Here is an 18,235-nt window from a genome sequence, read left to right as displayed (position 1 = left end):
TGGCTGTATATAATACGGTATCCCACAATCCCCTGCGTGGCTGTAGATAATACGGTATCCCACAATGCCCTGTGTGGCTGTATATAATACGGTATCCCACAATGCACTGCGTGGCTGTAGATAATACGGTATCCCACAATGCCCTGCGTGGCTGTAGATAATACGGTATCCCACAATGCCCTGCGTGGCTGTATATAATACGGTTTCCCACAATGCCCTGTGTGGCTGTAAATAATACGGTATCCCACAATGCTCTGCGTGGCTATATATAATACGGTTTCCCACAATCCCCTGTGTCGCAGAGGTCACGCTGGCCGTGCGTAGGGAGATGTCAGAAAGCTGTCTAATTAGACTGTCCGCTTGGCCTCCGAGCTGTTTAATGCAGAGTGTTTTGAGAATGCTATTTGAGGAAGGCTTCTCGTTCAGACATGGACACAAAGTGCATAAATATTTCAGCTGGGAAGGAGAGATCTCAGGTTCTTGTCAGGAGCTAGACTGAAAGGTTTCCTAGCAACCGGCGGCCCATTCGCCATAGTAAAAACGTAATTCACTGCAGGAATAATGGCCGGGACTTGCAGCCTTCACAAAGGGATTCCAGCTAATGGTTTTCTTAGAGATTGACGGCAGACAATAGATTTTTATTAGAAGACCTGGCCACACACCATTTAGTAGATATGGCGCAGGTTACTCGTTAACCTAGGGTCAGAATGAGAGGAGCTGCCATGCTCTGACATAAATATAAATACATCACTGCACGTGAAATATACTGCACTCACATCACCTACTGCGTACACACAGTATACACACAGTATACACACAGCATGCACACAGTATACACACACACACACACAGCATGCACACAGTATACACACAGCATGCACACAGTATACACACACACACACACAGCATGCACACAGTATACACACAGCATGCACACAGTATACACACACACACACACACAGCATGCACACAGTATACACACAGCATGCACCCAGTATACACACAGTATACACACACAGCATACACACACAGCATGCACACAGTATACACACACAGCATGCACACAGTATACACACAGCATGCACACAGTATACACACACACAGCATGCACACAGTATACACACACAGTATACACAAAACATGCACACAGTATACACACAGCATGCACACAGTATACACACAGTATACACACACAGCATGCACACACACACATAGCATGCACACAGTATACACACAGCATGCACACACACACAGTCTACACACAGCATACACAAAGCATGCACACAGTATACACACAGCATGCACACATGCACAGGATGCACACACACACAGTATACACAAAACATGCACACAGTATACACACAGTATACACACAGCGTGCACACACACAGCCTACACACATTATGCACACACACACACACACACACAGAATACCCACAGCATGCACACACAATATGTACACATTATATACAATCTACACACAGTATGCACACGCAAACACAGAGTCTATACACAGCATGCATGCACACACACGGTAAACACACAGCATGCACACACAGTCTACACACAGTATACACACATTATATACAATATACACACAGCATGTACACGCACACACACAGTCTACACACAGCATGCACACACACACAGTATACACACAATATGCACATTATATTATACACATACACAGAATACACAGAATACACACATTACATACAATATACACAAAGCATGTGCACATTATACACACAGTATACATACAATATACAGAGCATGCACACAGTACACACAGCACACACAGCATGCGCACAGTATACATCGCGTGCACACAGTATGCACATAGTATACCTATCATACAGACCGTATATAATGTACACAGCATACACACACAATATACATATAGCACACACAACATGCCCAGTTTAGACAAAGCCTGCACAGCGTGTACACACAGCATGCATATACACACACACACACACACACAGTATACACAGTATACACACAGCATGCACACAACACACATACAGTATACACATAGTACACAGACAGCATAAACACAGCATGCACACACAGAGCTGCAGGGTTCAGTGTTCAGTCTATGAAGTGTCTGATTGTTGAGTTAGTGTAATGCTGTGATACATTGCTGTATATGGTATTAATATAGCACATGTAGTGCGCAGTATCTGGGTGAAGCGTTCTATATTTGGATAAAGGACAGTAACTCCCATCGGGATGGCTGTCTGAGATCCTCTTATTACCAGGGATTTGGGATGCGGAATAAATTAGAGCTGTTTCAATTCACTGAGTCGGCTGCTAAGTGGTTTGGCAAACAGTGAAAAAGAAATTCTCTCATTAGCTGCTGATCTCTGGCCACAAAACAAGCCAATTTACCGACTCAACAAACGCAAAGTGCGAGTTCTGACATATTGATCTGGGAGGGCGAGCCAGACGCACACCGCACTGCGGGAACACACGCAAAATGGCAATTATTATTAGTCAAAGTGGAGCAATCGCCGTAGAAACCAATGAAATATTGTTTCTGGTCCATGAGGTTGTCATGGTAATTGCACTTTTCAAAGTCATATCCATACTCTCCATTTCTAATAAACTGATTTCCAATGTATATTTCCCGGCTCTCTGACCCTTTACTTCTCTATAGTAAACGTGGGGACCCCGAACCCCATTATTAATCTAGCACTTTTAATATTAGCGTCCCCTACAGGGCAGCAAGGGGACACCCCTAGGTCCACATCATTGGTGCAATAATCACTGAGACCTGCCAGCATGATTTGTCAAGGCCGGGGAGGGGAAGCCTTAAATAAGGATTCCCACTGGACAGGAAACAGCTAAATATATTTACATTGGGACCAAATGAATAAAATGCACTTTTATGATAATTAGACAAATACTGTGGGCTGACACCTGTAACCTGGTGGGTGAGGAGATGCCGGGCAATCCTTGAAAACATTTCAATTTTGGGAGTATTAAAGGGTTATTCTCAGTGATTTGAAGTGGTGATGGTGCGCGCAGTCTGTATAGCAACGTTTCACAGCAATATACACACAGAGTAACACCAACAATTGGTGTAATTCTTCATATTCGGAATGGGCCGTCATTGATTAGCTGCTAGACACTTTTCATTCCCTGCCCAACAATAGAAAGAGGTTATAAAGAGGGGCCAGGAAACCATGATGGATCTGGGAACCTTGGCTTCTCCCATCCCAACCCAGATATCCCAGCACCGCCGTCGGCAGTCCTCCCCCACCACGCAGTACGTGATAAGGCCCAGGTGGGCTGGTGGAGCGCGGTTTCATTGCCAAATCTGCATTCCCTCGCCTTCACAGATTACTGGGAGGTATTTTTGGATTTGTGTTCTTGGAAGGAAGAAGTGCCTTGCAGAGCAGATAAGGGAGGAATTAGAGCCTTGTCTAAAATTGACTTCTACCAACATGAACTGCACGTTACACAATCCCAGCCGCATCAACGAGACGTTTGGACCCAAAAACAACATATTTTGGTTCAAAAAAATCGAGATTGTAAACATGTCAATCCGGAATGCAAATAGCAGTATCATTTTGTGTAAGGTTCCTCTTTGAGTCATGCGTAAATAATCTGTATATACTCTTATTAACAGACACCGATTTAACCGGGACTTGGCCCAATTGGCTACCTCGGCCTTAAATGTGAAATTCCCCAAATGTTCACTTTATTAAATAGCCCCGAAATAATATTTGGCGCAGCTGATGCAAATGAGAATCTGTATAAATGATAAATCCTGATTATTTTACACATTTTAAACAAGATTAGAAAAAAAAATAGTTTTTTGCATTCTTCTGATTAAATTCGGGGTTTTTGAAGCCAAATGAACCCCAATATAAATATAGTAAAGCTCCAGTATTTATTTACTGAAATTGGTTCCGTGTTTCCATCTTCTGTAAAGTCCCGCAGGGATTATTTACTAAACCGAGAATTCAAAGGGAATTTCACATTTTAGGCCAAAGTAGTTAAACGTGAAGCATAGCTGGTTCAGAGCTGTTTTTCTAATTCAGTTACTTTGGCCTTAAATTCGAAATTCCCTTTCAGTTCTAACGTTACTAAATACCCCAGCAGGTTTGGGAACTTTCTTGTTTTCTTCCCTAAACACCGAACTGAAGTGAATTGAAAGTCAGATTGTTACAAGGTTAAGGGTTTATTTGGAGACATTCCCCAGTGACGCCATAGTTTACGCTCAGCTAATTTGGATTTCAGGGCTTAGTGAATGAGCCCCTTTGTGAGTGCTGGGAAGCCGCTATCCCGGGGGTAATTTGCCAGATGCGCCGCGGATAACATTCACACGTGTTTGTGGTTTACACGGACTGTTTGTGATGGGCACACTCATGTATCGGTGGAATTTAGCAGTGTGTTCCCAGTCCCCGCATCTTCGCTCTCTGTGTGATAAAAATTACAGCCGGATATCGGGATATTGGCCACAAACTCCATAGTGACCAAGGCTGGCAATCACACCAGCTCTCCTGGACATACCGATGATCAGAGCATGAAAAGGGCTCCCCTGCAGAACACAGCCAGTATAGGCAGCAGGAGAGAAATCCTTCAATGAATCCATGAAGTTCCTGGTTTCTCTCCTGCAGACTATGAATGGCTCGTACCAGAACTAGACTAATATTGGGGGAACGAGCCCTCCACAGGGGGCCTGCCTTGTTTCCTTGTATTGTGCGCCGCACTTCTACGTATTGTTGTGAAATGTAAGAAAAGTGCTGCCCGGCAGTATGTAACATTATATGTGCCGGGGGGATATCGGGTCACTGATCACTGAAGGATCCTGCAGCATATGAATGCTACATACAGCAGGGCAGTACTCTTCATGTGCTGACTAATCACCAGTGAAGACGTAAGATATGTCCATGAATACATGGTGTATCTAGACACCCTTCTCTCCCCCTAACGTGGATGCAGTGCCTTGTGGGAGTTTAGAAAATGGTTACACATTTACTGGGCATAGAATCATTTAATGAAACTGAAAAGCTACGAGATGCATATTAATTATCCGGAGTAATTACACCTGCAAAATAACTCGTACAGATTACTGTGAACACGTTACGGGGGTCTTTAAGGGTCAGATGCACCTGCGTCCATAGTCATTTTCCCGGAAGCCATTTAAACCTCTGCGGGGTTTATTCTCCAAATGATGATTTGTGGCAAACTGACAGCTGAGTTCTGAATTAGTAAATAAGCCCTTTGAGGAAAGAATTTTAGTTGACATTTCCTGCAGCCCCCACAAAGTCATGTAGGATGTGAATTGTGAGTTTGTCATGGGAACGAATATATTCTGTGTAACATTAAAAGGTAAAAACCAACTGATTGCAAGCTCCCAGGGCCGCGTTCGCCATCACACTGTGACACTGTAATCCTGGTAATTAAAGGGACAGAGTGGCTATTTGTCATGATAGCACCGTGTCATTTCCATTGCTGGGTGACATTTTGCAGTTAATGACAATCCCTGGACTCTCACTGACACCAATGTGATAAGCATTGCCGTGATCTCACCCCCCCCCCCCCCCCCATAATAGGAATGATTATTATGTATAGAGCTCCGACATATTCTGCAGCGCTGTACAAAGTTATACTGGAATGAATCGATGCTGCTTGCTTAGTACACAGGTTAATTAATAATGTCCGCAGTCGTTATTTCATTCCCATCTTTATCGACCATCTTTCGCAAAAGTACCAGTACATCAACCTTCCCATCAAACATCAGTAACCTCAGAAAATCAACCTCTGTCCCTTTAAAATGTGCCCCCCTTCCATTACCCCAGCACAGACTAAACAGTGGAGGTGTCAGTAGGACTGGGAGATGACATATAAAACACACAGTACCGGGTACAAGTACAGCGTGCTACTCTCCCTTTAACCTTTCCTGTGCCAGGAGGGTTGGAAACACCATGGAAGGAAGGGGTTAAGTGTCTGACAACAGAAGAGGCTGGATTGCGGTGACTCCCTCCAAATAAAGATTTTATGGCATTAATCTGCATCTGAAATAAGAGACGGAAGTGCACACTGCGTGTTGTAGCCATTTATGTAATTGATGGTGACTAGACAGAAGAGCTAACGCTACAGCAACAATCATCTCTTGTCAGCGGAAGCTATTACATAGCAGGGCATCAGATATGATCACAGTTACCCCATAAACAAGAGATAATGAAACACACACGTCCACAATGATTCTCCCACCTAAACACATCGCTGGAGGACGGGGTAACCCTTCCCCTGCCAGCCGCCGTGTCCCAAGGTATTGCTCTGCAATGCACCATGGGACACGCCGGTAGGGGAAGGGTTAACCCATTAGATGGAAGAACAACCTGCAAAGTGGATGACGCAAGACGTGCTGCTTCTGCTTAGAACATACAATAATTTAAAATAGATTCATTTTCTGCTTCAGTCTCAGTCAGCTACTGGTACAAAGCTTTGGCAAAACTATTTGGACAGAATAAAAGTGGCAGCCACCTACCCCCTCCATGTGAGTTTTTTGGGGGGAGGTGGGGGAGTTGATGTTGCGTGGTCCGTGACGCCAGTCAATCAATGACTCTTGTCTACATTCCCCATTGTTCCTGTGAGTAACACCTGGAAGGGTCGTTGTGCTTGGTGCTGGGTCCAGCTGGTGCTTGCCGGACTCACAAGAATGGATAGTTCACTATTAGAGTGTGTACCTGCACCCCTCCACCCACGCTCATATGCATTGTCCCCTTCAAGGGGTACGAAGAAAAGAGACATAAAGAAGAAGGGAGCAGAGGGACAGCTCGGGCATACAGGAGGAAGAGAGACAGACTACACAGAATGCAAGTTTTACCAAGTCGCATGACAGAAGGATGTAAACGATGATAAATGCGGGAATCTCTGCCAGTCCCCAAGTCTGATTCAATGATATAGAAAAGAGCCTGGTGCCGAGTCCAATATACCCGACCAGCTAGCTTGGCACTTGCTTTGGCTCCCATACAATATAATACTGGACGTTAATATACAGCTCCCCAGGGTTTCCCGGAATGCATGGCTAATGCCAGGTTACATGATGGCACATGAGGACAAGGGGTTTCGGATCTGGCAAGTGCAGGCCGCTCCGCAGTACTGCCGGAAGGTCTGGTAGCAGCTGCGGTCAGCTTCAGTGCTCCACTGCACCGGGTTTGCAGAGAGGGCCTCGGTGGGCAGCCGATTGAGAATACTGGTATTAACAGCGAGGGCTGCCAGGCCATAGTCTGTAAACAGGACAGTCTCTCTCTTGCAAGTTGGGCAGGAAATAAATTTGTACTTGGGGCAGGACTCGTAAAGGATTTGTAGGCATTCCTCACACACAGAATGGAGACAGGACAAGATACGAGGTCTTTTGTTGGTGAAATTGTACATGTGCCCACATGTTGGGCACTCTAAAGGTTCACAGGGGGTGGATGGATGGAGGACGTATTGATTGACAATGACTTCGTCTGAAGGGGTTTTGCGATGATAACAAATCTCTGTGCTAGCCTTCCTTGGTCCTGGGTAGATCTTCTCCCGTCGAGGTGGTGGTGGTGTCCTCGGAAGACCCAATGTGCTTGGTGTGTTCTCCAGAGTTTGTATGTCTCCACAAGCCTGATTGACTATGATCTCTGAGTCTGAAGGCCAAGCACGTTTGGCAACTAAAGGAGGTTCTCTCCGTGTTGGAGGACCATACCTCGGCTGAGAGTTATGACATTCTGAGAACTTCTCAGCCTGTATGATCTTCATGGTCTCCATTTTAATGATTACCTGCTGCCCTTTCAGACACGACATGAGGATTTTTTTCACATTGCTGTCCGCCACCTTATTTTCCCCGAGTGCCCCCTGCATGTGGCTGTGAAAGATGGGGTCACTCACAATTTAAAAATCTCCTTTTGGCACAATTTTAATTCTGATGAAATCAACCGCACAAGTTTGTCCTTCACAAAGGTTCATGGTCCAGAATCCGATAATCAAATAACATTTAAATCCAAGAATTCCAATTCCTGACTTTTTTTCGTGCAAAATACTGTACTGTAATCAACTGAAGTCGGCCAAGTAACTTCCAACAATCCTGGATCAAAATGCTGGATCTCAAAGATGTTGTGATAGGCAGGTTGTTCAGATCCGTACTGAGGAAGGCTTAATCATTACACGATTTTTACAGGAGGGCAGTGTAATCGTGCAGACGGGCTGAGGTATGCAAAAACACCACATCAAGGGCACAGTGTACCTTGTGAAAAGGTGCCCCACCTCCCTGTTGTGTGCCTGTTTATTTGTGAGGCTGCAGCAAGGCTGAAGAATGCGAAAGCAGATTCCTTTCTACTGATTGTCTCTTCTCTCCCACCAGCAGGAACTTCCAGTCACTCAGAGATCCAGACCAACTTCCACAGACACATCCAGCTTGAACCCGGAGCCAGCGATGTCCTTGAAATCTGGGGAGAAGACCTCGTCAGGGGTCTCCAGAAACTAGCAAACTCCGTTCTGTTCCCTAATCAATATCCAGTATTCTCACGATCCGGTCATTCACGTTTCTTAGTTACCTGGGATAAAAAAAATGAAATAATATAAGTGTTGGAAGGTGTACTGCAAAACGCATTTAATTAAACCACAATAAATACGTAAATACATGTGTCTTCCTTGTTTCAAATGACAGTACAGAGTGAAAATAAATATAATAAACAGTAAGGGATGTATTCACTAAACTTCGAATTGTGGAGACGAATTGCAAAAGAGAAGTGACGATCGTTAAGTTCGAGAATGATTCTACATTTTGCAATTTACATTAAGTTCCACTTGGAATTCAGTAAATAATCCCTTATGGCAGTTCTGTAGAATTGAAAAGGGAACTCACATTTTAGGGAAAATTAAAAAATACTCTATGTTTCCAGGTTGCTTATTATATACTGTTATAATTTAGGGAACGCAAATTCCAATTCAACATTTACTGACACAGTATTAGGACACAGTAACCTCAGTTTCTGTATTTTACTGGAGGTAATTCCAAGGTTCTCTGTCTAAAAGAAGTGCAATGCACAGGTTTCAAAATACAGATGGTACCAGTAATGGGAAAGGCCTGAGATTGCAGGAACAATAATACAGGAAGCTTGCCAACTCAGTGCCCAGACTCCTTAATCACCGTCAAAACAAGGAAATTCCTCTAATTGGGAGGCTCTAACTTCTATACAACTAGCCCGACTGAGACTGGAATGTAATAACTAGTGAATCTCAGTCTGTTACAGAATTAATAAAAATCTAATCATTTTACAGAAACATTCCCAAAAGGACCCAATAGGAGAGAACTATGGTATTAAAGGGACACCATCTCAACGCAGTGGTTATGGTGCACAGATACTGTCCCTTTCTCTGGCAATGTAATAGTGACTGAGAATACGCCTCGAGTGGCTGTCAGACTGATGGCCCTTGGAGCCATGTCCTCCATTTTAGAAGGTCTTCACATTTTCATTACGCACACCTTGATGACGCTGATGGCTAATTCTTCTTGTTAAGAAACACTGGGTTCAATGTCTTGGGCTGGTGAAGCACAGTGATTACAGGTCCGCAATGTTAGAGAATTTTACATTTTTGTCTATTTTGGCCTGAAAATTTGGAACATTCTCACCAATTCTCTGCCATTTCCAGTTCAGTGAATATTTAACAATATTTAGGTTAATTCCCACCTCAAGATAATGTAATATTAAATTGATTTCAGGAATCATGCGAGGGCTCTGCATGTCTAAATCTCTTTCATATGCTCTGTATTGTAGCCTGCCTGCTTTAGCTACAAATGTAACTTAGTATGTTCATTTTAAGGAGAAAGTTCGACATGACTGACTGACTTTCCACGGAGCCCCCAGTATTAGAATTCAGTCTAATCGATTCTCAGCTATTCATCTGTATATCACACACTGCGTGTAATAACATCTGACTGTATATCACACACTGCGTGTAATAACGTCTGGCTGGATATCACACACTGCGTGTAATAACGTCTGGCTGGATATCACACACTGCGTGTAATAACGCCTGACTGTATATCACATACTGCGTGTAATAACGTCTGACTGTATATCACACACTGCGTGTAATAACGTCTGGCTGTATATCACACACTGCGTGTAATAACGTCTGACTGTATATCACATACTGCGTGTAATAACGTCTGACTGTATATCACACACTGCGTGTAATAACGTCTGGCTGTATATCACATACTGAGTGTAATAACGTCTGACTGTATATCACACACTGCGTGTAATAACGTCTGACTGTATATCACACACTGCGTGTAATAACGCCTGGCTGTATATCACACACTGCGTGTAATAACGCCTGGCTGTATATCACATACTGTGTGTAGTAACGCCTGGCTTTATATCAGACACTGCATGTAATAATGCCTGGCTGTATATTACATACTGTGTGTAATAATGCCTGGCTGTATATCACATACTGTGTGTAATAACGCCTGGCTGTATATCACACACTGCGTGTAATAACGCCTGGCTGTATATCACACACTGCGTGTAATAACGCCTGGCTGTATATCATACACTGCGTGTAATAACGCCTGGCTGTATATCACATATTGTGTGTAATAACGTCTGACTGTATATCACACACTGCGTGTAATAACGTCTGGCTGGATATCACACACTGCGTGTAATAATGCCTGGCTGTATATCACACACTGCGTGTAATAACACCTGGCTGTATATCACACACTGCGTGTAATAACATCTGACTGTATATCACATACTGCGTGTAATAACGTCTGACTGTATATCACACACTGCGTGTAATAACGTCTGACTGTATATCACACACTGCGTGTAATAACGTCTGACTGTATATCACATACTGCGTGTAATAACGTCTGACTGTATATCACACACTGCGTGTAATAACGCCTGGCTGTATATCACATACTGTGTGTAATAACGTCTGACTGTATATCACACACTGCGTGTAATAACGTCTGGCTGGATATCACACACTGCGTGTAATAATGCCTGGCTGTATATCACACACTGCGTGTAATAACACCTGGCTGTATATCACACACTGCGTGTAATAACGTCTGACTGTATATCACATACTGCGTGTAATAACGTCTGGCTGTATATCACACACTGCGTGTAATAACGTCTGGCTGTATATCACACACTGCGTGTAATAACGCCTGGCTGTATATCACACACTGCGTGTAATAACATCTGACTGTATATCACACACTGCGTGTAATAACGTCTGGCTGTATATCACACACTGCGTGTAATAACGTCTGGCTGTATATCACACACTGCGTGTAATAACGTCTGGCTGGATATCACACACTGCGTGTAATAACGCCTGGCTGTATATCACACACTGCGTGTAATAACGTCTGGCTGGATATCACACACTGCGTGTAATAACGTCTGGCTGTATATCACACACTGCGTGTAATAACATCTGACTGTATATCACACACTGCGTGTAATAACGTCTGGCTGGATATCACACACTGCGTGTAATAACGTCTGGCTGGATATCACACACTGCGTGTAATAACGTCTGGCTGGATATCACACACTGCGTGTAATAACGCCTGACTGTATATCACATACTGCGTGTAATAACGTCTGACTGTATATCACACACTGCGTGTAATAACGTCTGGCTGGATATCACACACTGCGTGTAATAACGCCTGACTGTATATCACATACTGCGTGTAATAACGCCTGACTGTATATCACATACTGCGTGTAATAACGTCTGACTGTATATCACACACTGCGTGTAATTTACCTGTCATTAATCATTCCCCAGACTGCACGTCTTAGCCTAGAAAATAGAAAAGGTTTCAGGATATCAGGAAAAATTTGCTATTTTAATGATTTACCCTGTTTATATCTTTGTTTTACTCGTTCCTTGTGCTGTGTATTTGTGCAGACGGCATGCCCTCAGAATAGAGAACGGGGCCGGGCAATATCACATGGGTCAATTTACTAGTTCTGTGTTACATACAGAATTCATATGGGGAAATGTATATATGCTTGTATATCACATGTGTATTAGTAAATAATAAATAAACAAGGGCAACGTGACCCCCTGACAATATTAACTAAGAGTTCTGTCCATCCATCTACCTCTATACATCCATACATCCATCTGTCCATCCATCTACCTCTATACATCCATCCATCCCTCCATCTGTCCATCCATCTACCTCTATACATCCATACATCCCTCCATCTGTCCATCCATCTACCTCTATGCATCCACCTCTCCATCTGTCCATCCATCTACCTCTATGCATCCATCCATCCATCCCTCCATCTGTCCATCCATCTACCTCTATACATCCATCCATCCCTCCATCTGTCCATCCATCTACCTCTATGCATCCACCTCTCCATCTGTCCATCCATCTACCTCTATGCATCCATCCATCCATCCCTCCATCTGTCCATCCATCTACCTCTATACATCCATCCATCCCTCCATCTGTCCATCCATCTACCTCTATGCATCCACCTCTCCATCTGTCCATCCATCTACCTCTATGCATCCATCCATCCATCCCTCCATCTGTCCATCCATCTACCTCTATGCATCCACCTCTCCATCTGTCCATCCATCTACCTCTATGCATCCATCCATCCATCCCTCCATCTGTCCATCCATCTACCTCTATACATCCATCCATCCCTCCATCTGTCCATCCATCTACCTCTATGCATCCACCTCTCCATCTGTCCATCCATCTACCTCTATGCATCCATCCATCCATCCCTCCATCTGTCCATCCATCTACCTCTATACATCCATCCATCCCTCCATCTGTCCATCCATCTACCTCTATACATCCATACATCCATCTGTCCATCCATCTACCTCTATACATCCATCCATTACACACAGTATGTGATATACAGCCAGGCGTTATTACACACAATATGTGATATACAGCCAGACATTATTATACACAATATAGATATCCAGCTAGACATTATTACACGCAGTGTGTGATATCCAGCCAGACGTTATTACACGCAGTGTGTGATATCCAGCCAGGCGTTATTACACGCAGTGTGTGATATCCAGTCAGACATTATTACACACAGTATGTGATATACAGCCAGGCATTATTACACACAGTATGTAATATACAGCCAGGCATTATTACACTCAGTATGTGATATACAGCCACACGTTATTACACGCAGTATGTGATATCCAGCCAGGCATTATTACACACAGTATGTGATATCCAGCCAGACATTATTACACACAGTATGTGCTATACAGCCAGACGTTATTACACACAGTATGTGATATGCAGCCATACGTTATTACACACAGTATGTGATATACAGCCAGGCGTTATTACACACAATATGTGATATGCAGCCATACGTTATTACACACAGTATGTGATATACAGCCAGGCGTTATTACACACAATATGTGATATACAGCCAGACATTATTATACACAATATAGATATCCAGCTAGACATTATTACACGCAGTGTGTGATATCCAGCCAGACGTTATTACACGCAGTGTGTGATATCCAGCCAGACGTTATTACACGCAGTGTGTGATATCCAGCCAGACGTTATTACACGCAGTGTGTGATATCCAGCCAGACGTTATTACACGCAGTGTGTGATATCCAGCCAGACGTTATTACACGCAGTGTGTGATATCCAGCCAGACGTTATTACACGCAGTGTGTGATATCCAGTCAGGCGTTATTACACGCAGTGTGTTTGATATACAGCCACACGTTATTACACACAGTGTGTGATATACAGCCAGGTATTATTACACACAGTGTGTGATATACAGCCAGGTATTATTACACACAGTGTGTGATATACAGCCAGGTATTATTACACCCAGTGTGTGATGAACAGTCAGACATTATTACACACAGTTTGTGATACAAAGATAGGCATTATTACACACAGTTTGTGATATCCAGCCAGGCATTACTTCCACTGGCAATTTTAAAGTTCCAGTACTCCAAGAAATCCCAGGTGGGGATCATACCACCAGCGCCTATCCATAGAGCAGTACCTCTGCTCTATCTTTGTGAGTATTATTTTATTTCCTCTACTACTCTCTTAACCTATCACAATTGAGAGCACTATTGCTGCTTTTTATTCTTCTATATTGGAGCCTTGGATCACCAGACGGTGCTGACGGACGTATCGCCGCTACAAATCCTATAAGCTGGGATTATACCGCTGTACGCTATCCACACCAGAGCTGGCCATAGCTCCCTCAAATGTGAGTTTTTTACCTCTTCTTATCTGCACACTGAACCACATCAAAATTGAGAGCACTATTGTCGCTTTCTGTCTTTCTTTTCCGAGTTCTGGACTACCAGACGGTGTTGACGGAGACCCCCTCCCTACATATCCCATAAGCGGGGATTATACCGCTGTACGCAAACCACACCAGAGCTGTCCATAGCTCTCTTGAATGTGAGTTCTCTACATTTTGCTACCTATCACAACCTGAACTTTCCTACTATACCATTAGTCGCCTCTACCTCTCTTGTATTTACATATACGGAACGGTCTACACTAGACGCATCCACTATCAAGTATCCTAGACCATCTATTGGCACCCGAGCAATACTTTACTGGACTATCTACCCTTATTTGGCACAGCCCTTCCATATCTTTTTATATCTATCCACCGAAGGACCCGAGGGGTTTTCCTTCATTTGGGTTGCTGCCTACCTTGACTAATTTTGTGATTACTAGCGCTGAATTCTTTTTGTGTTTATTATTACACACAGTATGTGATATACAGCCATACGTTATTACACACAGTATGTGATATACAGCCACACGTTATTACACACAGTGTGTGATATACAGCCATAGATTATTATACACAGTGTGTGATATACAGCCAGGCATTATTACACACAGTATGTTATATACAGCCATATCTTATAGACATAGAAACATAGAATGTGACGGCAGATAAGAACCATTCGGCCCATCTAGTCTGCCCAGTTTTCCAAATACTTTCATTAGTCCCTGGCCTTATCTTATAGTTAGGATACCCTTATGCCTATCCCTCACATGCTTAAACTCCTTATTGCACACAGTATGTGATATGTATCCAGATATTATTATGCATAGTATGTGATATACAGCCACATGTTATTACACATAGTATGTGATATACAGCCACACGTTATTTCACACAGTGTGTGATATACAGCCAGGTATTATAACACACAGTATCTGATATACAGACAGGCCTAATTACACACAGTATGTGATATACAGTCAGGCCTTATTACACACACAGTATGTGATATACATCCATACGTTATTACACACAGTAGTTATATACATCCAGACATTATTACACACAGTGTGTGATATACAACCAGGCCCTATTATAGATAATATTACACAGATATTTGCTACACTGATGAATATATATATATATATATATATATATATATATAGTGCTTCCTTTTTATCTTATGTACAATATTGATTGCAGTAATAAAGTGACCCTCTCTCGGTCCGCAGAGGGCACAACGCTGGGTATATGTAATGTGTGCTAGGCATGCAATCAGGGCATTGAGTAAAGGTTATCTGAAAGGCAAATGGGATACAGCCTCCATCCTGCCCTGTCTGTGCTAATAGCCACCATTCCAGGCTCTGTACACAATGCCACCCCCTCCCATCCACAGCATGCTGGCATTCACCTCCTGCTTGGCATGGTCTGGGTGCTGGATGCTGAGCAGATGCAGTCAGGATGCCAATGAGAGATAATAAAAAGCCTTTGTAGGATTGTCAGTGGAGCTCCTGTCATCCCTGATTAATCCCCCAAACAGCCTGCTTTCCAGTAAATCCAGAGGCTTTCAATGGGTCCTTGGCCAGGGAACAAGGGAGGTGTGCCCCCACAGCAGGCAGCAGATTGTATGGGGCTGCTGGATGGACAGACCCCAGCTGCAAAAAGCACCATCACACAGCATCACTGATGCAACATAGCAGTAATGAGCAGCAATGCCCCCACCACACCCCCAAACCAACCCCACACCTACCAGCTGCAGTGAGTCAGTGCCACCCTCCGGGCTGTCTGTAGTGGGTGAGTGCAACCCTCCAGGCTCTTGGCAGTGTGCAGTGAATGCCACCTTCCTCTCAATGTGCAGTGAATGCCACCCTCCTCTCAATTTGCAGTGAGTGCCATCCTACTGTCAATATGCAGTAAATGCCACCCTCCTCCTGGCAATATGCAGTAAATGCCACCCTCCTGACAGAGCTTACTGCAGTAGGTGCCCCCTCCTCCTGGCAGTCTTTAGTGATGGTCACCCTCCTCTTGGCAGTGTGCAGTAAATGCCAACCTCCTGGTATTGTGCAGTGGGTGCCCCCTCCTCCTGGCAGTGTGCAGTAAATGCCAACCTCCTGGTATTGTGCAGTGGGTGCCCCCTCCTCCTGGCAGTGTGCAGTAGGTGCCCCCTTCTCCTGGTATTGTGCAGTAGGTGCCCCAATCCTCTTGGCAGTGTGCAGTAGGTGCCCCCTCCTCCTGGCAGTGTGCAGTGGGTGCCACCCTCCTCCTGGCAGTCTGCAGTGGTGCAGTGCTTGCTATCTCAGAGCCCAGCGGGTGCTGCAGTGACAGAGCCTATCAGCCCACCCTCTGAAAGCCAGATTGTCACCAGGAGCCTCCTCCCTCCATCCCTCCCACCCCCACCCCCTCCATTCATTCAGCCTGTCAGCCTTCCTACCTACCTGCCCACTGCTGCCATGAGCTGGCATGGCTGGCACCCCTGGCATGATACAGCACAGCTCCATACATGGGGAGACACACACAGCCCCCAGTATCATTACTAACAGCAGATAGCGCCAACCAGAGCAGCAGCGCAGGATACATGTATATTTTTATGGAATAAGAAAGTATCAGAAAACAACAGAATGTATAAAAGAAAAGAGAAAGGGGGAGGGGGGCAGACTGTCAGATTGAGAGACAGAGGGAGAGGTGAAGAGACTGTCAGATTGAGAGACAGAGGGAGAGGTGAAGAGACTGTCAGATTGAGAGACAGGGGGAGAGGTGAACAGACTGTCAGATTGAGAGACAGGGGGAGAGGTGAAGAGACTGTCAGATTGAGAGACAGAGGGAGAGGTGAAGAGACTGTCAGATTGAGAGACAGAGGGAGAGGTGAAGAGACTGTCAGATTGAGAGACAGATGGAGAGGTGAACAGACTGTCAGATTGAGAGACAGGGGGAGAGGTGAAGAGACTGTCAGATTGAGAGACAGAGGGAGAGGTGAACAGACTGTCAGATTGAGAGACAGATGGAGAGGTGAACAGACTGTCAGATTGAGAGACAGAGGGAGAGGTGAAGAGACTGTCAGATTGAGAGACAGGGGGAGAGGTGAAGAGACTGTCAGATTGAGAGACAGGGGGAGAGGTGAAGAGACTGTCAGATTGAGAGACAGAGGGAGAGGTGAAGAGACTGTCAGATTGAGAGACAGAGGGAAAGGTGAAGAAACTGTCAGATTGAGAGACAGAGGGAGAGGTGAACAGACTGTCAGATTGAGAGACAGATGGAGAGGTGAACAGACTGTCAGATTGAGAGACAGAGGGAGAGGTGAAGAGACTGTCAGATTGAGAGACAGGGGGAGAGGTGAAGAGACTGTCAGATTGAGAGACAGGGGGAGAGGTGAAGAGACTGTCAGATTGAGAGACAGGGGGAGAGGTGAACAGACTGTCAGATTGAGAGACAGAGGGAAAGGTGAAGAGACTGTCAGATTGAGAGACAGAGGGAGAGGTGAAGAGACTGTCAGAATGAGAGACAGAGGGAAAGGTGAAGAGACTGTCAGATTGAGAGACAGGGGGAGAGGTGAAGAGACTGTCAGATTGAGAGACAGGGGAGAGGTGAAGAGACTGTCAGATTGAGAGACAGGGGGAGAGGCGAACAGACTGTCAGATTGAGAGACAGAGGGAGAGGTGAAGAGACTGTCAGATTGAGAGACAGGGGGAGAGGTGAAGAGACTGTCAGATTGAGAGACAGGGGGAGAGGTGAAGAGACTGTCAGATTGAGAGACAGGGGGAGAGGTGAACAGACTGTCAGATTGAGAGACAGAGGGAAAGGTGAAGAGACTGTCAGATTGAGAGACAGAGGGAGAGGTGAAGAGACTGTCAGAATGAGAGACAGAGGGAAAGGTGAAGAGACTGTCAAATTGAGAGACAGGGGGAGAGGTG

The 18,235-nt window shown here is 44.6% G+C and overlaps 1 protein-coding gene across 2 annotated transcripts; it reads right to left on the bottom strand.

Annotated features, from left to right (window-relative positions):
* Positions 1-6,055: 6,055 nt before the first annotated feature.
* Positions 6,056-16,644, bottom strand: RNF208 (ring finger protein 208). Of its 2 annotated transcripts, none has more exons than XM_063433038.1 (2): positions 16,078-16,644; positions 6,056-8,546 (listed from the first exon to the last, which is right to left on the bottom strand). In XM_063433038.1, the coding sequence occupies exon 2, from the start codon at positions 7,852-7,854 to the stop codon at positions 7,057-7,059; it is 798 nt and encodes a 265-aa protein (XP_063289108.1). In that variant the 5' UTR covers positions 7,855-8,546; positions 16,078-16,644; the 3' UTR covers positions 6,056-7,056. The 2 variants fall into 2 exon arrangements, with proteins under 2 accessions (XP_063289108.1, XP_063289109.1); XM_063433039.1 differs by lacking the exon at positions 16,078-16,644 and adding an exon at positions 15,739-15,991.
* Between the last annotated feature and the right edge of the window lie 1,591 nt (positions 16,645-18,235).

The sequence above is a fragment of the Pelobates fuscus genome, chromosome 9 (genome assembly GCF_036172605.1).
Source record: "Pelobates fuscus isolate aPelFus1 chromosome 9, aPelFus1.pri, whole genome shotgun sequence".
NCBI lineage: Eukaryota > Metazoa > Chordata > Amphibia > Anura > Pelobatidae > Pelobates > Pelobates fuscus.
This window is presented reverse-complemented; position numbering and strand designations above follow the sequence as displayed.